General features: G+C 40.7%; 2 protein-coding genes across 2 annotated transcripts in view; both read left to right on the top strand.

Moving 5' to 3' along the window:
• LOC108552880 (uncharacterized) overlaps positions 1-13,447 on the top strand; it is a 53,218-nt gene extending 39,771 nt beyond the window's left edge. The window contains exons 3-6 of the mRNA XM_017907561.1: positions 8,996-9,945; positions 10,264-11,174; positions 12,463-12,596; positions 13,207-13,447. Coding sequence (XP_017763050.1) covers positions 8,996-9,945; positions 10,264-11,174; positions 12,463-12,596; positions 13,207-13,447 — 2,236 coding nt within the window. The remainder of the gene's footprint in view (positions 1-8,995; positions 9,946-10,263; positions 11,175-12,462; positions 12,597-13,206) is intronic.
• A 180-nt stretch (positions 13,448-13,627) lies between these two features.
• The window catches only part of LOC108552879 (uncharacterized), a 21,545-nt gene continuing 13,063 nt past the window's right edge, over positions 13,628-22,109 (top strand). Inside the window, exons 1-3 of the mRNA XM_017907560.1 lie at positions 13,628-13,662; positions 14,118-15,067; positions 15,386-16,296. Of these exons, the coding sequence (XP_017763049.1) occupies positions 13,628-13,662; positions 14,118-15,067; positions 15,386-16,296 (1,896 nt within the window). The remainder of the gene's footprint in view (positions 13,663-14,117; positions 15,068-15,385; positions 16,297-22,109) is intronic.

Below are 22,109 nucleotides of genomic sequence, written 5' to 3'. Positions count from 1 at the left end.
CCGCGAGTTTCTCTCAAAATTCGTCAACGAGTACGCCGAAATACGAAATTCATCGCGAAAAAGAAACGAAATGGAAGCGAAAAGTACCCTTTTGAACGTCAACTTGCTCGTTCGAGTGAAACATCGATCGTGACTGCGCTCACGAATGCTAGAATTTCCATATGTTTATGGACGTCCTCGCGACGTGGTGCAAATAGGAAAAGAAAATATCTGGATTCCTGCAACGTTTTAGGAAAATTCGACTGAACAATTTGAATAAATAGAACGATCCTGTTTGGCTCCATAGTCACGGCCAATCGATAGAAATGGAATGAAATCGCATTAGCCCACTCGGAAAAAGTCCTTTAGGTGGACACGATTGCCATGAATTTCACAATTTTCATCTATATTCTTATCTATATATCATTTAATCCTTCAGAAGTTAAGTTTCCTGACGACTCGATTAATCCTGCAATCTCGAGAAGCCACGCCCCCTATGCAGCCACTCTTCACGTACATGTATACATATATGCAGTTGCAGAAATATTTCTGGACCTTTCAAAATTTTTGGGACAAAGTTTCTTTTCCCATGTAGGCATCCTTCCCGTAAGGAAGGGGTGTGTTTCGTCTTGGGCCTGCTAGTGGACTCGACAGTAGGGCCACCTGGCAGACCCTGCCTTGAATGGGGAATACCTAGGTAGCTACCTTCATCTCCTCAAAAATCTCGCAGCTCCCCCAAAATTCAAATTTCACCTGAACACCTGCACCTATTCGTGTCTCTGGAATTTGACGAAATAGCGACAAGAAAATTCAAATTTGTCAGGTCGATAACTACAATTTAGTGAAATTCCTGTTACCTTACAGCGAGGTCCAAGTGGCCAAAACGGGATCGTGTCCTATGGCTATTCCTTCCTCGCGATTCAGCTTCTTAATCACGGCGCCGATACCCACGAGCACGACTGTTAATTAAACGCTGACATCTTCAGCCGACAAGGCCCCGACGAGCATTCTTTCGAGTCCGAATGGTGACGTGTTTACGCGAGCCCACGCGCGAAACGATGTCGACCACGTCGCCTTGTTTGCCTCATTTATCTCTGCACGTCCATTTCAGACGGGAGGTCAGGCTCGAGCGTGAAACATTACCGTTAACGCCGATACTGATTATCGTTTCGTATCATCTGGAATTATCACGGTTACGTGTGTCGACGTCTGCGAGCCGAGTTGCTGCTGGTAAGCAAGAAACAAGGTCAGAAAGTGGACGTCACTCGTAATGGCTTTTCGGAACGGAAAATTTTTGAAGGATGTAGCTCGAGGAGGTAAATACCTCCGGCAAGATTTGTGAAACATTCGTGACCTGTATATCCCGCCAGTTTGCTCGCAAGTTGCTTCCCTTCGAGTGGACGCCATTGGTCCTGGCCGCACGGGGGTTACGTAAGTCGAAGGACGGAACTCCGGGGTTCGCGCGAGTCGCGGCAAGGACTCGGCCCAGAAGACTCGTTGGAATCGAATTTCAACGACGAGTGCCGGTGATCGTAATTGTTCTAAATTGATCAGTAATTGAAATTCTATTAAATGCTGTTAAATATTATCGAATAATGCAACGTTGTGTATTATTAAATGATTAAATTGTCTTGCCGATAATTGGTATTGGACACGTTCAAGGAGGTGTCTGATGTAATGCACGTGCACTGTATGCTAACAGGTTTCATAATAGAAACATCAGAGACTGGTCGTTAGTCACGATTAATTTGAATATTCATGCCATACTTTTATGAGCTTTTTTTATGTCTTCAAACTTGGGAACAACTGCAAACATGAATTTTAGCCGTTGAAGATGAGCTTCTTTGTCGTCATTCGCCAACTGGCATTGGGACAAGTAAAAACAACAGAGATAAACATAATTTTTATACGTGTCATCAGTCGTGATAAGAAATAGATCTTACACTGTTCGATATTCGATCAAGCTTCGTAGTTGTTCTTGGATCATGTCTCATTATAATATTTTAAAAATTTCTATTTCTCTTTGTATAATAAATAAATACTTGGAATAAAAAGAAAAGAAATTTTAATTTAAGTATAGATTTTATATTAAACTTCGTGCATGTAACATTGTTATATATTTTACTGTATATATATGGATAGCGAATTTTCTGAATAGCCTCAGAATTTTGAAATGAGTCACATTGGGAAACCTAATATATAATTAACAGTTATTTATTGTTATGTTTCGTTGTGTAATATATATTACATATGCATTACAATAATATTGTATATTATATACCAACATTTATTATCATGTAGTATATCGTTATTTACTATCGTATAATGTACGGTATATACCGTTATGTATTACCATACAAACGTAAATCATATTAGAATTAATAAATCCGACAATTCATCGTGACTTCCATCTCGAGCGTCCATCGTTCATTTTTAACGATCCGCCATCTTCCCCACGAGACATCCACCCGACACGCGGCGCTAGTTTCGAATATTCCGAGGGTATTAAGATTCCGTGGCCCGTATGCCCCTAGTCGATCGTATTTCGCAGCGGATTCGCGCCGCGTTTCGCCGCGTACACGCATCGAACTCACCGTCGAATTTCCTAAGGGTCTCGTAAATTATCGGCAAGCTGATCCAATTTCCGAAAGGCCGTCACAAGTCATTCCTGTTTCGAGGTCTCCAATTACAGCCTATCTCATTCGCCTCCTCCAGACATGGAAATTCAAAGAGGATTTGGAGCAGTCACCTTAATTATCAGATAATCCTGTGAGTAAGATCCAAAGAAACTCGTCAGAACTAATTAGTCAACTAATTAGTCGTCCCTCGTGTATAACGAATCTAGTTTCTTCGTTTTTCATTCGTCAGAATCATTAGTTCCCTGATATCAATTATTACGAAATTTCCTTTTTAACACTAGATCTACCAACCCAGTCGAAATGACTGGTCCCAGGATTTTCCTTTTTGCAATCACCGAACACATACACCTGTTGTAAAAATAAAATTGGTATCAACTGGTATTAAGAAAGAACCGTAATCAGTATATTCACTCATATTCATCGTACCCTTGAAATTACTATAGTCTGTGCACGTTATAGTTAGGTACCCATTAAATATCGGTAGTTCTAGTGTTAAACTTTGTTACATATAATTCGCAAGCTAGACATCTAGCTCAGTATTAATACTAAATTATGCGTGTGTTATAAGAATACCTGCTGACTCAAGTTGATGTTAAACGATGATTCAGCCAATGCTTTTTTGTCAAGTCATTTACATAACTGATCAGAAGACGTTTTGATTAATCGAACGTACTTGATAATATTAATTCCACGTTTTCTGTAATTATCTAATTCTTTTCATCGTATAAATCATCAGATGTCATTTGGAAGAAATAAGGAATTCCCTGCCAATAGTGCATAAAGAAAATTTTATTTCTTTTATGACACGTTTAAAAATAAAATTGCATATGCAATTTTGAAATTTTCCATCTGCAATTAAATCGTTGTCCAAGTACACCGTAAGTACATTGTCTTACAATGCAATGTCACTGTCATACCGTGTCACCCTGTCATACAATGCCAACCCAATTACGCTAATACTGTTATATCGCAATTTGATATAAATAAATAACAATGCAACTCTTATCTTCGAACTTGTGGCACGTAGAAAATTAACGATGACTATTCATTCGAAACTCGTATTGGCACGGAAGGACGTCACAGACCTTGAAACACGAATTATCAAATTTATCGTCCACGATGCCTCTCTTATCGGGCAAAACACGTGGATCGTGAAAAGGAGAAAAAGAAAAAGGAAGAAATTATTCCACACGTTTACTTTTACGCACAACGAGCACGTAATGGAACGGAATGTGCATCGCGGCCCGTTTTGCACCTGCCTGATTCATGAATGCAATTCATGCACGCGTCTGGTCGGTCAGCGTTCGTTTAGCGGAAAAAACCGTTGTTGCCAATCACGCGAATGTGAAAGAAACGCGAAACGGTAATCAGCAAAATGGCGACGGTCGTCACAGTCGTGAGTATTCCCCGCTGGGCCTGGATAATTTGTCACGGAGCTGACGATACGATTTCTCACTGGTCTGAACAGTTTCCCGGTTAGGCGAGTCTCTACTTTTTATTCCCATCGTTCCCCGTTCTCCTTATTGGCCTCAGGCTGCTGCAAAAACCATAGAACGACATGCATTCCTTGTTAGAATGGCACTCGGCTACGCGAGACGTTACACCAATCGTGAACGATCCTGCCATTTCGGATTCCGATCCAGAGATTACTTGAATTGCGAATAGAATTCTAGTCCTTATTCGTTCGTTCGATTTTAGTCCCGCTCGTCCGGCTGTTGCGAGAAAGAGGTTCGCTTATTTCTATCTGGAATAATTTTCCGATTCATCGATTTGGAAGGAAGTTTTGATCCGAAGGAAAACAGTGTGTCCTTGTGGCTAGTAAAAATAATAATATTCAAATTGAATTGAAACGAAATTCGTGAAACAGTGGTATCGAAATTATATTCAAATCGAATTCATTGGACATCGACGTTTAAGTTCGGCGAAATTTATTTATACGAATTCATATTCAAACGGAATTGGTCTAAAGAGAATTCATAAAAATCGTGACAGGGGATCCGATACTTTCCATAAAATTCACTCGTGCTATATTTTTGTAGTGGTATGCGTTAGTAGCAGCTCCCAGTGTACCATAGTAGAACCTACGTGACGTTGGGAACGTCGCGTAACTCACTAGCGCCATCTGTCCAGTCCGGCGAAGTGGCACGCATGGAGGACGTAACATCTTCCTTCTATGCACTGGGGGGACGTCATACGAGCTTTTGCGTCGAATGGATGAATCAGTTCTCGCGTTTACAGCGATACCATAGCTACGAAGCCTCTTGCTCGAGGTTAGGCGTGAACTGAACGCTTGAATCGCGTCGAGATCGTACGGATTCCCTAAGTACCCGACGCGTGACAGCTGGAATCCCGATTGACCGTGCGAAAGTGGTCGTAACTAATTACCAACGAGCTCAAAGCCGAGTTCTAATTCGGCCAGATACGCGGACGAGGAAGCTGTCATACAGCGACTAGACCCTCTGCGAATGCAGATCGACCTGTCGCTCCTATTCATTGGCCTAGTTCTCATCGAACAATTGATCCGTGCCGCGAACGTTATTTCCAAGTCAAATCGACCTCTTGGTCGTTCACGCTGAAAAATCGAAGTTTTCGTGGATGATCGTTTCTCAAAGTGACGCTTAGTCTCTTCACTGTTCAGCGACAAGTCATCCAGGTTTGGTCTGTTACGCGAGTCTAACTGGATCCAGTGACTGTGCCAGGTAATTTTTGAGAACAGGAATTTGGTATTAATTTGGTATTTATATTTATAACGAATGGAGGAAGAACTAAGTATACTTGATATTAGGGCACACAAACAAACTATTCTAGCTTTACGATAGACAGGATCGAAAATATTCTGGAAATAGGTACTGCATTAGACCAAGTAGAGAGGATTGTATAAATTCATGTGTATATTAACTTTCCATTTTCCATCTTCATAGCTGAATACAAAACCAAGTGACCAATCTGCTATAGCTTGTACACGAATGTAAAATACAAAGAATTTGAATTGGGTTATTTGTATTGTTCTGCACATTTTGATACACGTGTATAGTTCTCTTTCGTTTCATCACCGGGCTTACTAAACTAAATCTTCCACCGTGACTGGTAATCAGTTCCTGACACCGACAAAACCCCCAACCTTTTCACGTGTGAGTTTCTGGTACACTCGAAAATAGCGTGTCAACAGCAAAAGGGTGACGACGTTCGATTTGAAAAATACAATCGTTTCGCTCCGCGATATCGCGAAACAGGCTAGAAAGAGCGGTCGTAAAAATAATAGATGAGGCCAGAGCGGCTGGAGAATATCGGAAGGCAACGCATTTACGATGTAGACGGGATCCACGAATCGTTGGACGAGTTTCGCCAGGAATCCAGTCGGAAGTTTCAGCCCCCTGGGTGCATGGAGCTCATTAAATCCTCAACGAAGCTACCTGCCTATCGTATGTCTCTCAGAGGATCGCCGATTTGCAATTGAGATCGCTCCGGTTAAAATGACGAAAATATGAAATTTAAATGACGCTCGAGCGTCTAACCCTCGGAGATGGAAGTGTTTGAAGCACGAAGCGCGACGAGGTTCGAGAGCGAATCGAGTGCGGAAGACATTTTCTTTGCGCGAGTAGTACCGCCTGAGCCCTAACGGCGGCGCCACTTGTACTCGGCCGTTAATCATGGCGGCTCCCACTGCCGTGTAGAAGTCCCGTGATGATTCGAAAATTATAGTGCAATATACTTTCGATGATTCACTCTAATCAATAGACTTGGCAATTAAATTCAGTTTAATCTATTATTTCAATTATTTATTTCCTTATTATTGTAATTACCCTAATTAAAATTTTAATGTTTCTTTCTCTGTTGCCTTTGTATTCTTTACAAACTATTGTCTTTATTTTCTGCAAGGGTACTATATTATTTTGCGAGGAGACTCTCTATATTCATATTTTTAATTTTATTATAATTGTCATTATGATCGTCTGTTATGAACGAACAAATAGATGTAAATAAGTATCGTTTAAATTCAGATCTTTATACGATTCGAACCTTCGAGTCTCTTGATCTCAATTGCATCTAAATGAAAAAGAAGACACTTTTACTCGAGTGTCTCCGCTTCAATTAACACGAAGTCTGCGAAGCGCTTTGTCTATAGTCCAATGAAATTCGCATTACTTTTAATGTTTAATAAATTAACCAATGATATGGCAAAAGAGTAGAAAATACCGCAAATTATCAACGTTCTCTGTTCAAAGTTCTCCATTTATCGACATCATATAAATTTTCAAAAAATAGTTACAACGAAATAAATATAAATTAAAATAATTAGTATCATGGTCCAACTAAGGAAAAGGTCGATGTTCCTGTATTATCCGTGCCCTGGAAGTTAATTGCATAAAAATAAAATAAAAGTAAGCGAAACGCAATGGCGGGTGAAAATTGCGAGTACATTTCGATCAGCTGGGGCCTCGAGTTGGAAGCGGCGATTAAATGTCAAACGCAGATGAGATTGTTGTTTCGGTGGGCTCGCGAGCTCTCGAAAAAGTTGGCCGGCTTGTTTTCGAGGAAAATTCAATTCACCCCGGCCGCGTTTGCCTCTCTTGACAGCCCCGTCACCGGTTGTCCCGGCTGAAACGCCCTGTTCCTCGTGATCGTGTAAAACGAGAGGTCCGCCGCCGATTGAAATGGTCGAATCGACGGGTGTCGTTTATATTTGTCACGGATCGTACAACGCTATTTGCTAGAGCAATTTCCCGTCCAGCCAGCTCGGCCTGTTTCGAATCCGATGGAGTTTGTCTCTGGGCAATTTAGTTTTCGCGAATTGTTCGCTAGTGGCGACGCGTGATAGGGATTAATGGTCGTCGACGGTATTGTCGGGCCTGCAATGGCGATTAAATATCGCTCGATTGCGATTTTAATCGGGGAAAATGAGCACGATAGCTTGGAACGCTGTCACGCGTTGGATGTTCGTTGTCTGCGTGAAATTTCGCCGCAGTTGTGATTATATTCAGTTATGTCCATGCATAACTGCATTGTCGTGGATCGACGTGATTCAAATACAGGATAAATTGTTGAAAAATTGGGGGCTTTGGAAAAGTTCTAATTTTGAGAATTAAAATAGCTATTTATTATATCTCCAAATACAGGGTGGCCATTGAAAAATTGGAAGATTTGAAAAATTCTTAATTTTGGAAATTAAGATAGCTACGTATGCATAATTATATTTCCAAATAAAATATTAAGAAATTAAAGGAACATATATGCTTGTAAAAATTATTTTTATTTTATGTCATTCAGTCTCAGTGGTCACCCTGTACTATGAAATTTAGGTAATCCCAACTGTGAGTTTATTTGCGTTCCAGAATAGACAGAAATGGTAGAAAATTCGGAAAAGGAACTCGATTTTTATTTCGGTAGTGAAATTTTCTGTTTATTATTATTTTCTTTCATTCTAAATTGGAGTTCTTAAATGGAGTAATTTATGGAAAAGAGGAAGTAAGTATTTTTTGGGAATAATTTAGGATTATTATTCGAAATGTTATTTAAAAATGATTCTGCCCAGTGGATATGCACTGTTCAGCTTTATTATGTTATAGAAGATGGACGTACGGTTGTAATAAAATTTCGTTAATGTCCGCAAAGTGCTTTAAAAAAAATTTTAAACGCCTCGGATTGGGGTTTCGAATGAGATCACTTGTTTTACGAGGCCGGAGATATACGATTACGACATTTTTCACTGGTGAAAACAGTTTAACTTGCCTCCAGTTTGATTAGCTCTGAACGCCCTCTACACAAACGCCACAAATCACGCGCGCCATTTTTACAGGCTGGTCAACCGCTGAGGTTGACTTTTATATCGCGGAGAGGGAAAAAAACTGACGCTAATTGGACCATCGTTATTTATGGTCGTGTCGAAATGGCTAGTAGTTGCCTTTACCTCTTTCAGCTTCTGTGAAACTCAACTGGGATCAGTAGTATGCTTATAATCTGCGTTTTTTCTCCAGACATATCGTTTGAGAAAAAGTCCATGTTCGCCTAATTAAACTGATTTGCTTGCACACAAATAATTAATAAAATAAACGTGCTACGAAACAAATTATTATAAAATTCTCTCATTCTTTAAGTTTTTAAAACATTAAAATAAAATTTCAATTGAAATATTTGGAAACGAATTACATTAAGAGCAGAGATTTCGAATGATTAATTAATTTAATAAATTATAACACAATAGCAGAAGATGTAGAAAAATGATAATTATTAATTACTATTGCATAGGAACGAAGTTTTTAGAGAATTAAGAATTTCTTTTATTTAATATCCGAAATAAATTTTTGGAAAAGTTTTATTGCAAAGGTAAATTATTGCAGGGAATTTAAGATTAATTTTGAATAAATTTCTGTTTCCAGACACAGCGCGATCGACGAAGAATCTCCGGGCTCCATTTCCAAGTCGCTGACAGTCGCTGCACCGACCACGAGGGACTCCTCGCTAGATATTCCTCTGGACTCGCCCAGAAGCATTTTCCCGTTGCCTTCCAGCACTTCTACGGACCAATACCCTTCTATCCGAAAATACGAGGCGAAAACGACGCTATCGTCCAAGGAACCGGCCAGGTTCCAGTATCCATCGACCAAAAGAGAGGCTCGATCTCTGAACGTCCTCAACAAATCCTCCTGTTCCCTGGAACGACAGCCGAGACTACCAATCGACCAACTAGGTCTAGTACGAAAGTCTCTGGGTCTGAACAAATCCACGGACCAAGGAATAGAAAAATCTGACGATTTGGACGGCAAGGTGACCATCACGTTACCTTCAGAGGAGCCAATCAAGTCGAAGTTGAAGGATCGCGAGGATTCCGCCAGGATTCCTTCCAGTCCCGAGGATATCTCTGACCAAGAGATCATCGAAGTGAGGAAAGACAGTGCTCTGTTCCTGGAAGAGTCCGAAGGGCTTCCTACCCTACGCGAGATCCTGAAATCGAGGAGTCCAAAGATAGTGAGGCCCAGAAGAGAAAGCAGCGGATACGGGAGCAATCTAGATACCTTCGACGAGGATAGGAGAAACTCGTCGACTGCCGACGTGCAGGATTTGTCGTTGTTCTTGAAGGAGAGACGTAGGTCCTCCACGGGTCCAAAACGCCTGAACTCCAGGGTGATATTGGGCAGGGCAGAGGAGAGCTTGACAGAAGACATCAAGGTCGAAAGGATGCCTACCACAGAGGTGTACAGGAAGGTGTCCGGAGCTGGACTCGAGATGCCTAATATCGAAGAGGTCAGGGAGATACTGAGGGATGAAGCTCCCTCTAGACAGGAGAGTTTGGATAATCTTTGTAACCTGGAAAAACGTGTCAGCTCTGGTAAGTTGTGGTACATGATAATTCGTTAATTGGGTATTGGGATTTTTCTTAAGTCTATAATTTAATTAAAAAATGCATAGTATCTTTGACAGTCTATATTAGGCTTACTAACTTTGTTACAATAATCTGCCTTGCCTCGAATAGACGGCAAAGTGATAAAACAGAGGATTAACAGGTCAAAAGCTGCCTGTCGAAGTAATACGGTAGTTGTCAGAAGCGTTTAGACCAAAAACGATTCGATTAAGTGAATTCCTGTTTGAAACATTTGGCAACATCCACGTATTCAGCCTAATTTGTACCAAACTTTCTATCCACCAGAGGACTTCTCCACGCGATGTCGCCTACTGGGGGAGCCAGCAGACCACGGCATCTCGCCAAAGGACACGCCAGAAGTTCCAACTGCTACCAGATGCCAAGATACATTGACCTTCTTCGAGCCTTCCTCGCTAAGCGAGTCGATCAACCGTCTCTCGGTATCTCCGACCTCGAGGAGTCCAGGCCAGGTGGTTCCTCGTTGCTCCACCTCGACGTTCCTCGAGTCCAATCTTCGAAACGTCAGTAAACTGAGCAACAAATCTAACGAGTCTTTGGACAAGTTGAAAGACACCAAAGCTGAGAGACCCAAGACCGTTGCATCCAGAATGGACGAAAAGCCTTTGTACAAAATCTCGAGAACTGTTCGAAAGACCGAAGAGACAACCCAATCCAGATCAGTCAGGCTGGATGACCAATTCAGTGTTCTCCCACGATCCATCAAGATGTATCAGTTTCTATCCACCCAGTCTGAAGACGGGCCTGACAGTGAGCTTCATCTGGACAGGGGGATATCTTTCCAAATTTCCAAGGAAGACGACGTGACTAGCTCAATGGCATCTTCGACAGAGTCGCAGAACCTGTCTCTGAACAAATCCTCGAGCGTTTTCACTCTGAAAAGCAGCGTTTCCAGTGATATTCAGATGCTCACATCCGCTGAACCTGCTGACGATTCTGACGTTAGAAAAGCAATCTCACCCGGAGAAGTAGGGACGAATCAGAGGTTCCTTGGGGACGGCTCGAACGTCTCCGCGAGGCCTATCTATCCCTATTGCCCGTATTCCCCATATGGGAGTCCTCAGGGGTCACCCAGGAACAGGAGAAGGCCTCTGAGGGAGAGCAGAAGGGTTTCCATTGACAATAGGCAAGGGGCTCTTCAGCTGAATCAGTACAAGCTGCTGGATAACATTGGTCAGGTGAGTTAGAGTCGGTGTGCACCTAACTTCTTGTGTTCTTAGAAGTCACTGCCAGCTATATACTACTTACAATACTACTTTCCTGGCAAACTGGTTTTCTATAACAAAGTCATTCACAAGTATTTACTAAAACCTACATAGTACCACGTTCTCTAGGTATTAGGAAACACGTTGGTAAATTGACATTTATATACCCAAGTTCTAAGTTTTCACAATTACATAAACCTAGGTTAATTACTTTTTAAGATGTGCACTATATAAAATAGCTACATTAATTTGACGCTATAATTGAGACACATAAACTTAGGTGCAATAAGAGATTATTAAATACCAATAATTCAGGTACTGGTCGCCATTTTGATTACGCGTAGCAGCTCCCTCTATGCCCAATCCTAACCTATAAATTGACCCACTTAAATAGGAAACACAAACACGTCTTTTTATGAACGAATCTAGAATAATTATCTGTCATACTGCGGTACAAAAATTTATTATCACAGAATACAGTATAAAATGGCGTCTCATGAACCTTAAGCCCCATTTTCAACGAAATAAGGATCATCATTGATTTCCATATTTCCCACCGCGTCTGACTATACGCGCGACATACACCGAGCTATTAATTACCTATTATTCCACGTTTTAAAGCGTTCTATGAACCAATACCGAATTCAGCATCCATCATCGAGATCTGGTGCAATTCCCTGTCATGCGAAACGTGTCCCATTTCCCACGAGAATGACCCCGCTGGAACTCATTAATCGCGAGAAATTTTAAGGTCGGTTTCTAGGCACGGCGATTTGTTTTAATCGCGTTTAATTGAACAACGTCGGAAACTGTGCCACGGGCACGTGGAAAATCTCCCATTAACGTATCATTGGCGTCGAGACCGATCAAATACCGTCGTCGATCGTGTCGGATTACTTTTAGCACGATTTATTATTTTCCAAAGCATCGAGCCGTGCTGTTATTCAGGATTACGCTCTCAACAATAGAACGTTACGCTTATTTTTTCCACGAATTATCACAACGATTTTCTGTCGTCGATAATAATGAAAAATCATTCTCGAACAACGCAATTTCCATTTTGGTTCCGTTGCGTTACCCAGTACCGTCTCTAGCGCGGCAAAAATGGGCACTCGTCCTGGGCCCCGTGCGACCTGTATTTATCCTTGTTTTGTCTTGAAATAATGACAGTTCTGAATGATTCCGTTATGGTTTCTCTAAAGACCGAGTCTTGAGTGCTATGACAACGAGATCTTCGAAATTTTCTATTTTTTCAATGCAGTCAATGGGTATTTTAGGTACTTGTTTATTGCTTCGTGTATTCCCATACATTCCCAGCGAAGCAATTCGACTTTTAATAAAATTAAGCGGATCACCGGTTCGTGTGAAACTCCAGTTACCCGTCGCTACGCTCTGGTCACTCTCCTTATCGGTCACAGGAGCACGCTTGCTCTTGCAGCACGTTTTATCCATTTTTCTCGTTTCTGAGTTTCTGTCCGGATCACCGTGGAGACTAGTAAGTACCCGGAGTTGTAGGCACGCTGCCGGAAGTTGCCGTGAAAACTCGTTTTCGTTGATCGAACCAAACGCTGGATTCTACTGCTTCGGTTGAACACGAACGTCGCGAAAATTAGTAGAAGGAGGGGCAAAGGGGCTGTGACTCGTGGAAGTTGGAAAATTTCGTTCGCCCCACGCTCGGTGAATTTCAGAAATCGCTTCTATCCAGCAGAGAAAAACAAAAATAGAGGAGAAACGTAGTTTGCCGCTTTCAAGCGGAAGGGTAGTTTTGATTAGGTCTCCTTCTCGGCCACTGCTGCCTTTTTCGGGATCAAAGTGCAGCTCGAGATCGTGTTTCTGCCACTTGCATCCTGTGACAGGTCAAAGTGTTCATTTTTTGTACGAGGTTTCTTGCGGAATGGAATTTTCTTTCGATTTTTCTGCCATGGATTTATACCGGTGGTAGCAGGAGCAGTGAGAAAAACAGTAGCAATAGCAATAGCAATAAAAGAAACCATGATAATTGTAGGGTCGATGACAAAACAGAATTGAGGTTTGCAATAGGTAGTAGTGCCAAATCTAACGATAGAAGCAATAATAGCATGAAGAATAGAAATAGCAATAGCAATAACAATTACAATAGCAATGACAAAGACAATAATAATTGTAGTATCGATGACAAAACACAATTGAGAATGGCAATAGATACCAATGCTAAGTCTAATGATAATGCCAGAAACAATAATAGAAGCATGAACAAAAAGAAATGACAAAAGCAATGACAATTGCAACAGCAATGGCAGAAGCATGTACAATAAAAATAGCAATAATAATAACGCCTGTTCGCGCCATTTTTACAGGCTGGTCAACCGCTGAGGTTGACTTTTATATCGCGGAGAGGGAAAAAAACTGACGCTAATTGGACCATCGTTATTTATGGTCGTGTCGAAATGGCTAGTAGTTGCCTTTACCTCTTTCAGCTTCTGTGAAACTCAACTGGGATCAGTAGTATGCTTATAATCTGCGTTTTTTCTCCAGACATATCGTTTGAGAAAAAGTCCATGTTCGCCTAATTAAACTGATTTGCTTGCACACAAATAATTAATAAAATAAACGTGCTACGAAACAAATTATTATAAAATTCTCTCATTCTTTAAGTTTTTAAAACATTAAAATAAAATTTCAATTGAAATATTTGGAAACGAATTACATTAAGAGCAGAGATTTCGAATGATTAATTAATTTAATAAATTATAACACAATAGCAGAAGATGTAGAAAAATGATAATTATTAATTACTATTGCATAGGAACGAAGTTTTTAGAGAATTAAGAATTTCTTTTATTTAATATCCGAAATAAATTTTTGGAAAAGTTTTATTGCAAAGGTAAATTATTGCAGGGAATTTAAGATTAATTTTGAATAAATTTCTGTTTCCAGACACAGCGCGATCGACGAAGAATCTCCGGGCTCCATTTCCAAGTCGCTGACAGTCGCTGCACCGACCACGAGGGACTCCTCGCTAGATATTCCTCTGGACTCGCCCAGAAGCATTTTCCCGTTGCCTTCCAGCACTTCTACGGACCAATACCCTTCTATCCGAAAATACGAGGCGAAAACGACGCTATCGTCCAAGGAACCGGCCAGGTTCCAGTATCCATCGACCAAAAGAGAGGCTCGATCTCTGAACGTCCTCAACAAATCCTCCTGTTCCCTGGAACGACAGCCGAGACTACCAATCGACCAACTAGGTCTAGTACGAAAGTCTCTGGGTCTGAACAAATCCACGGACCAAGGAATAGAAAAATCTGACGATTTGGACGGCAAGGTGACCATCACGTTACCTTCAGAGGAGCCAATCAAGTCGAAGTTGAAGGATCGCGAGGATTCCGCCAGGATTCCTTCCAGTCCCGAGGATATCTCTGACCAAGAGATCATCGAAGTGAGGAAAGACAGTGCTCTGTTCCTGGAAGAGTCCGAAGGGCTTCCTACCCTACGCGAGATCCTGAAATCGAGGAGTCCAAAGATAGTGAGGCCCAGAAGAGAAAGCAGCGGATACGGGAGCAATCTAGATACCTTCGACGAGGATAGGAGAAACTCGTCGACTGCCGACGTGCAGGATTTGTCGTTGTTCTTGAAGGAGAGACGTAGGTCCTCCACGGGTCCAAAACGCCTGAACTCCAGGGTGATATTGGGCAGGGCAGAGGAGAGCTTGACAGAAGACATCAAGGTCGAAAGGATGCCTACCACAGAGGTGTACAGGAAGGTGTCCGGAGCTGGACTCGAGATGCCTAATATCGAAGAGGTCAGGGAGATACTGAGGGATGAAGCTCCCTCTAGACAGGAGAGTTTGGATAATCTTTGTAACCTGGAAAAACGTGTCAGCTCTGGTAAGTTGTGGTACATGATAATTCGTTAATTGGGTATTGGGATTTTTCTTAAGTCTATAATTTAATTAAAAAATGCATAGTATCTTTGACAGTCTATATTAGGCTTACTAACTTTGTTACAATAATCTGCCTTGCCTCGAATAGACGGCAAAGTGATAAAACAGAGGATTAACAGGTCAAAAGCTGCCTGTCGAAGTAATACGGTAGTTGTCAGAAGCGTTTAGACCAAAAACGATTCGATTAAGTGAATTCCTGTTTGAAACATTTGGCAACATCCACGTATTCAGCCTAATTTGTACCAAACTTTCTATCCACCAGAGGACTTCTCCACGCGATGTCGCCTACTGGGGGAGCCAGCAGACCACGGCATCTCGCCAAAGGACACGCCAGAAGTTCCAACTGCTACCAGATGCCAAGATACATTGACCTTCTTCGAGCCTTCCTCGCTAAGCGAGTCGATCAACCGTCTCTCGGTATCTCCGACCTCGAGGAGTCCAGGCCAGGTGGTTCCTCGTTGCTCCACCTCGACGTTCCTCGAGTCCAATCTTCGAAACGTCAGTAAACTGAGCAACAAATCTAACGAGTCTTTGGACAAGTTGAAAGACACCAAAGCTGAGAGACCCAAGACCGTTGCATCCAGAATGGACGAAAAGCCTTTGTACAAAATCTCGAGAACTGTTCGAAAGACCGAAGAGACAACCCAATCCAGATCAGTCAGGCTGGATGACCAATTCAGTGTTCTCCCACGATCCATCAAGATGTATCAGTTTCTATCCACCCAGTCTGAAGACGGGCCTGACAGTGAGCTTCATCTGGACAGGGGGATATCTTTCCAAATTTCCAAGGAAGACGACGTGACTAGCTCAATGGCATCTTCGACAGAGTCGCAGAACCTGTCTCTGAACAAATCCTCGAGCGTTTTCACTCTGAAAAGCAGCGTTTCCAGTGATATTCAGATGCTCACATCCGCTGAACCTGCTGACGATTCTGACGTTAGAAAAGCAATCTCACCCGGAGAAGTAGGGACGAATCAGAGGTTCCTTGGGGACGGCTCGAACGTCTCCGCGAGGCCTATCTATCCCTATTGCCCGTATTCCCCATATGGGAGTCCTCAGGGGTCACCCAGGAACAGGAGAAGGCCTCTGAGGGAGAGCAGAAGGGTTTCCATTGACAATAGGCAAGGGGCTCTTCAGCTGAATCAGTACAAGCTGCTGGATAACATTGGTCAGGTGAGTTAGAGTCGGTGTGCACCTAACTTCTTGTGTTCTTAGAAGTCACTGCCAGCTATATACTACTTACAATACTACTTTCCTGGCAAACTGGTTTTCTATAACAAAGTCATTCACAAGTATTTACTAAAACCTACATAGTACCACGTTCTCTAGGTATTAGGAAACACGTTGGTAAATTGACATTTATATACCCAAGTTCTAAGTTTTCACAATTACATAAACCTAGGTTAATTACTTTTTAAGATGTGCACTATATAAAATAGCTACATTAATTTGACGCTATAATTGAGACACATAAACTTAGGTGCAATAAGAGATTATTAAATACCAATAATTCAGGTACTGGTCGCCATTTTGATTACGCGTAGCAGCTCCCTCTATGCCCAATCCTAACCTATAAATTGACCCACTTAAATAGGAAACACAAACACGTCTTTTTATGAACGAATCTAGAATAATTATCTGTCATACTGCGGTACAAAAATTTATTATCACAGAATACAGTATAAAATGGCGTCTCATGAACCTTAAGCCCCATTTTCAACGAAATAAGGATCATCATTGATTTCCATATTTCCCACCGCGTCTGACTATACGCGCGACATACACCGAGCTATTAATTACCTATTATTCCACGTTTTAAAGCGTTCTATGAACCAATACCGAATTCAGCATCCATCATCGAGATCTGGTGCAATTCCCTGTCATGCGAAACGTGTCCCATTTCCCACGAGAATGACCCCGCTGGAACTCATTAATCGCGAGAAATTTTAAGGTCGGTTTCTAGGCACGGCGATTTGTTTTAATCGCGTTTAATTGAACAACGTCGGAAACTGTGCCACGGGCACGTGGAAAATCTCCCATTAACGTATCATTGGCGTCGAGACCGATCAAATACCGTCGTCGATCGTGTCGGATTACTTTTAGCACGATTTATTATTTTCCAAAGCATCGAGCCGTGCTGTTATTCAGGATTACGCTCTCAACAATAGAACGTTACGCTTATTTTTTCCACGAATTATCACAACGATTTTCTGTCGTCGATAATAATGAAAAATCATTCTCGAACAACGCAATTTCCATTTTGGTTCCGTTGCGTTACCCAGTACCGTCTCTAGCGCGGCAAAAATGGGCACTCGTCCTGGGCCCCGTGCGACCTGTATTTATCCTTGTTTTGTCTTGAAATAATGACAGTTCTGAATGATTCCGTTATGGTTTCTCTAAAGACCGAGTCTTGAGTGCTATGACAACGAGATCTTCGAAATTTTCTATTTTTTCAATGCAGTCAATGGGTATTTTAGGTACTTGTTTATTGCTTCGTGTATTCCCATACATTCCCAGCGAAGCAATTCGACTTTTAATAAAATTAAGCGGATCACCGGTTCGTGTGAAACTCCAGTTACCCGTCGCTACGCTCTGGTCACTCTCCTTATCGGTCACAGGAGCACGCTTGCTCTTGCAGCACGTTTTATCCATTTTTCTCGTTTCTGAGTTTCTGTCCGGATCACCGTGGAGACTAGTAAGTACCCGGAGTTGTAGGCACGCTGCCGGAAGTTGCCGTGAAAACTCGTTTTCGTTGATCGAACCAAACGCTGGATTCTACTGCTTCGGTTGAACACGAACGTCGCGAAAATTAGTAGAAGGAGGGGCAAAGGGGCTGTGACTCGTGGAAGTTGGAAAATTTCGTTCGCCCCACGCTCGGTGAATTTCAGAAATCGCTTCTATCCAGCAGAGAAAAACAAAAATAGAGGAGAAACGTAGTTTGCCGCTTTCAAGCGGAAGGGTAGTTTTGATTAGGTCTCCTTCTCGGCCACTGCTGCCTTTTTCGGGATCAAAGTGCAGCTCGAGATCGTGTTTCTGCCACTTGCATCCTGTGACAGGTCAAAGTGTTCATTTTTTGTACGAGGTTTCTTGCGGAATGGAATTTTCTTTCGATTTTTCTGCCATGGATTTATACCGGTGGTAGCAGGAGCAGTGAGAAAAACAGTAGCAATAGCAATAGCAATAAAAGAAACCATGATAATTGTAGGGTCGATGACAAAACAGAATTGAGGTTTGCAATAGGTAGTAGTGCCAAATCTAACGATAGAAGCAATAATAGCATGAAGAATAGAAATAGCAATAGCAATAACAATTACAATAGCAATGACAAAGACAATAATAATTGTAGTATCGATGACAAAACACAATTGAGAATGGCAATAGATACCAATGCTAAGTCTAATGATAATGCCAGAAACAATAATAGAAGCATGAACAAAAAGAAATGACAAAAGCAATGACAATTGCAACAGCAATGGCAGAAGCATGTACAATAAAAATAGCAATAATAATAACGCCTGTAATAACAATAACGATAACTGCAATAAAAATAAGAGCAGTATCGAATAAAATAAAAATAATAAACATAGCAATGACAAAATGGATTGACAGTGAAGATAACAATAGTAACAACAATTGCATTGACTATGTCAATAGCAATAACAATTCCGAGAACAACACGAATTTTCAACAGTAAGGAAAATTGAAACAACAGTAGATCTAACGATAGAAGCAATAATAGCATGAAGAATAAAAACAGCAATAGCAATAACAACTACAATAGCAATGACAAAGACAATAATAATTGTAGTATCGATGACAAAACACAATTGAGAATGGCAATAGATACGGATGCTAAGTCCAATGATAATGTCAGAAACAATAATAGATACATGAACAAAAAGAAAGGACAAAAGCAATGACAATTGCAACAGCAATGGCAGAGGCATGTACAATAAAAATAGCAATAATAATGACCCCTGTAATAACAATAACGATAACTGCAATAAAAATAAGAGCAGTATCGAGTAAAATAAAAATAATAAAAATAGCAATGACAAAATGGATTGACAGTGAAGATAACAATAGTAACAACAATTGCACTGGCTATGTTAATAGCAATAACAATTCCAAGAATAACACGAATTTCCAACAGTAACGAAAATTGAAACAACAGTGATAGGAACACTGTCAAACATGTGAGAATGTACAATAAATGCAATGGTAATAACAATAGCAATAACGAAACCAATGATAAAAGAATCTCAACAGTTCTCCTTCTAACAAAAACACCAACGATAGTACACTCGTTGCGAATACCAACATTGAAATCTACGCCATTAGCAATAACAATAACAATAACAACAGCCCAGGCACCAAAGTTTACAATATAATCAACCCGAAATGCTCTTACCAAAGCAGCCCACGTAAATGAAGGAACTTCCATCCATCGACTAAAATAAACCAATCGCTCTATTTCTAACTTTCCTCCTCCACTTCTCCCATAAACACCCCGTTTAGTAAAACTCGAAACCAACCTCAGCGACCAACTTAACTTTCCATGTTAATCGGAATATAAATAGCAGTTTAATGATCGCGGTACACCGTGATAATGCTCCGAACCATAAAATTACACCGGGGCCAATAAATCACGATGACCTTTATACCACGAGGCAACCTCGTCGTTACAGCGTGCATCTTGATAATGGCGACGCTCGGGGGTGGTTAACCCGCGAAAGAAGCGCCGAGACCGAAGAGAAATGGCCAGTAAAGCTCGATTACTTCCTTTAAAGCTACACCCGTGGGATCCTTCGGCGACATCGATGCCTTATCTCACTCGGAATATTCTAAGACTAAGTGGAATTCGTGATTTTCGCCCAAACAGATCCAGAGTTTTCACTGAAATAGTAAAATTGTTTATTTATTTATATAACAAACGAAGAGTTGGAATAGCAAAATTATTTGTTTTATTTATATACAGACGAAGAGTTTTCACTAAAATAGCAAAATTATTTATTTATTTATATAACAAACGAAGAGTTGGAATAGCAAAATTATTTGTTTATTTATATATTTAGACGAAGAGTTTATACTGGACTAGCAAAATTATTTATTTGTTTATATAACAAACGAAGAGTTGGAATAGCAAAATTATTTGTTTATTTATATATTTAGACGAAGAGTTTATACTGGACTAGCAAAATTATTTATTTGTTTATATAACAAACGAAGAGTTGGAATAGCAAAATTATTTGTTTATTTATATATTTAGACGAAGAGTTTATACTGGACTAGCAAAATTATTTATTTGTTTATATAACAAACGAAGAGTTGGAATAGCAAAATTATTTGTTTATTTATATACAGAAGAAGAGTTTTTGCTGGACCATCGAAGTTATTTATTTATTTATATATTTGCTGAATCAACGGACTAGAAAGCTCTCGCGACGGTGGCGACATCTGTCGCGCTCTGCTAGTTAATTCGACGCATATGTCGAACGTCTATGTTCGTTCGTTCAACGGTTTCGCGAGATTTTCGTAGGAAAGAATTTTTCGCAACGATGAAGAGTAAGATTAGGAGAGATGATTTTCTTTATTTTCTTCCAGAGAATTCGCACGAACTATCGGGTCGTTTGGAAAGTTCGCGAAGTTACTTTACGATCGACGTCAAATTCTGCAGCCTATTCGGCGAGACCGAACGAATTTAGCGAAGTTGGGAAATTTTCGCGAAATGGAATTCGTGAAAGATAGTGATTGAATGAACCATGCGTACATTTTTATTTCATCGAGCGAGAATTCCATGAAAATGAAGCTAATGTTCGAATTTCTCGCAAATTTCTCCGAGAACTTCGCAGAGATTGGCAAAAGCCGGTAATTTGGGGAAAGTTGGAAAGTAGTAGAGTAACTCAACGATGTCGCTTTCGACGACATTGGGAACCATTGGGAACTGGACGCAAAGGAAATTTGCCGAGGACCCCTTTGAAAATTATTTTTAGGGCTTTCGTTATTTTCTTTCGGCAGATATCCGATAAAAAGTTTTGCCGAGTTACCTAAAAGGTCCTTAAAAAAATTCCACCGATAAAACTTCAATTTACGGTCACTGGTGGTTTCGCAGAAAATCGTAAAAAAATTCGTAGTAACGAGTTTTAATAAATCAATAGTTACGAATGTAATTAGGAAAATAATTAACATTGAAAATTGAAATCCGCGATTCTTCCTTATCTCACAAAAGATCTGGCGAGTTAATAAAAAAGGATAATGAAAGGAAGAAAAAATTAGCAAAGAAATTTAATTTTCAGTTGCTTTGCGAAGTACACGCGTTGCAGAATTTCTGCAAACCAATAATTGGGTATATAATTAACGTAGGAAATTGAAATCCACTGTTATAAATGACGCAAACTTTTTTCTTATTCGACGCAGGGTTCCGGATGGAATTGGCAATAGTTATTAAACAAGAATTATCAGTGAAATTCAGTTTTTTATGACTTCGAGAAAAGTAACACGCGATACGGAATTACGACGAATGGATAATTAAAGGCGCAATTAATACGAAAAATTGACATCTGCAATTTTAAATTGCTCGGATTTTTCCTCGTTCGTTGAGAGATTCCGCGAGATTGAGAGATAAAAGGATCGTTAAACGAAAATGGGTAATTTAGAATTTCCACGTATCGATAATTAAGAGTCTAATTAACATCGAAGATTGAAACCTACGGTTTAGAACGCGCCGCGGCTTTCCTGCCGGCGCGTGGTGGGGCAGAGACCACGCCCACGTTGGTGGGGGTAATAAAACTTTGGTAAAACAACGTTCGTGATACCGTAGAAGTTAAACAACGTTCGCGGTAATTTAATGAAGGTCCGTGAAACATGTTCCTTTGTCAACTTTTACTTTTGATGTTTCGCGCGTACTTCGTTATTTTTGTAATTCCCTCAAAACAACCCTTGCGACGTCGTAAATTAAACGAAATGAAAAAATATCGTATAAAGTG

Source organism: Eufriesea mexicana, unplaced genomic scaffold (assembly GCF_001483705.2).
Source record: "Eufriesea mexicana isolate 0111107269 unplaced genomic scaffold, ASM148370v2 scaffold8420, whole genome shotgun sequence".
Classification (NCBI taxonomy): Eukaryota; Metazoa; Arthropoda; class Insecta; order Hymenoptera; family Apidae; genus Eufriesea; species Eufriesea mexicana.
Note: the sequence above shows the minus strand (reverse complement) of the source record. Positions and strands in the feature narration are given on the sequence as shown.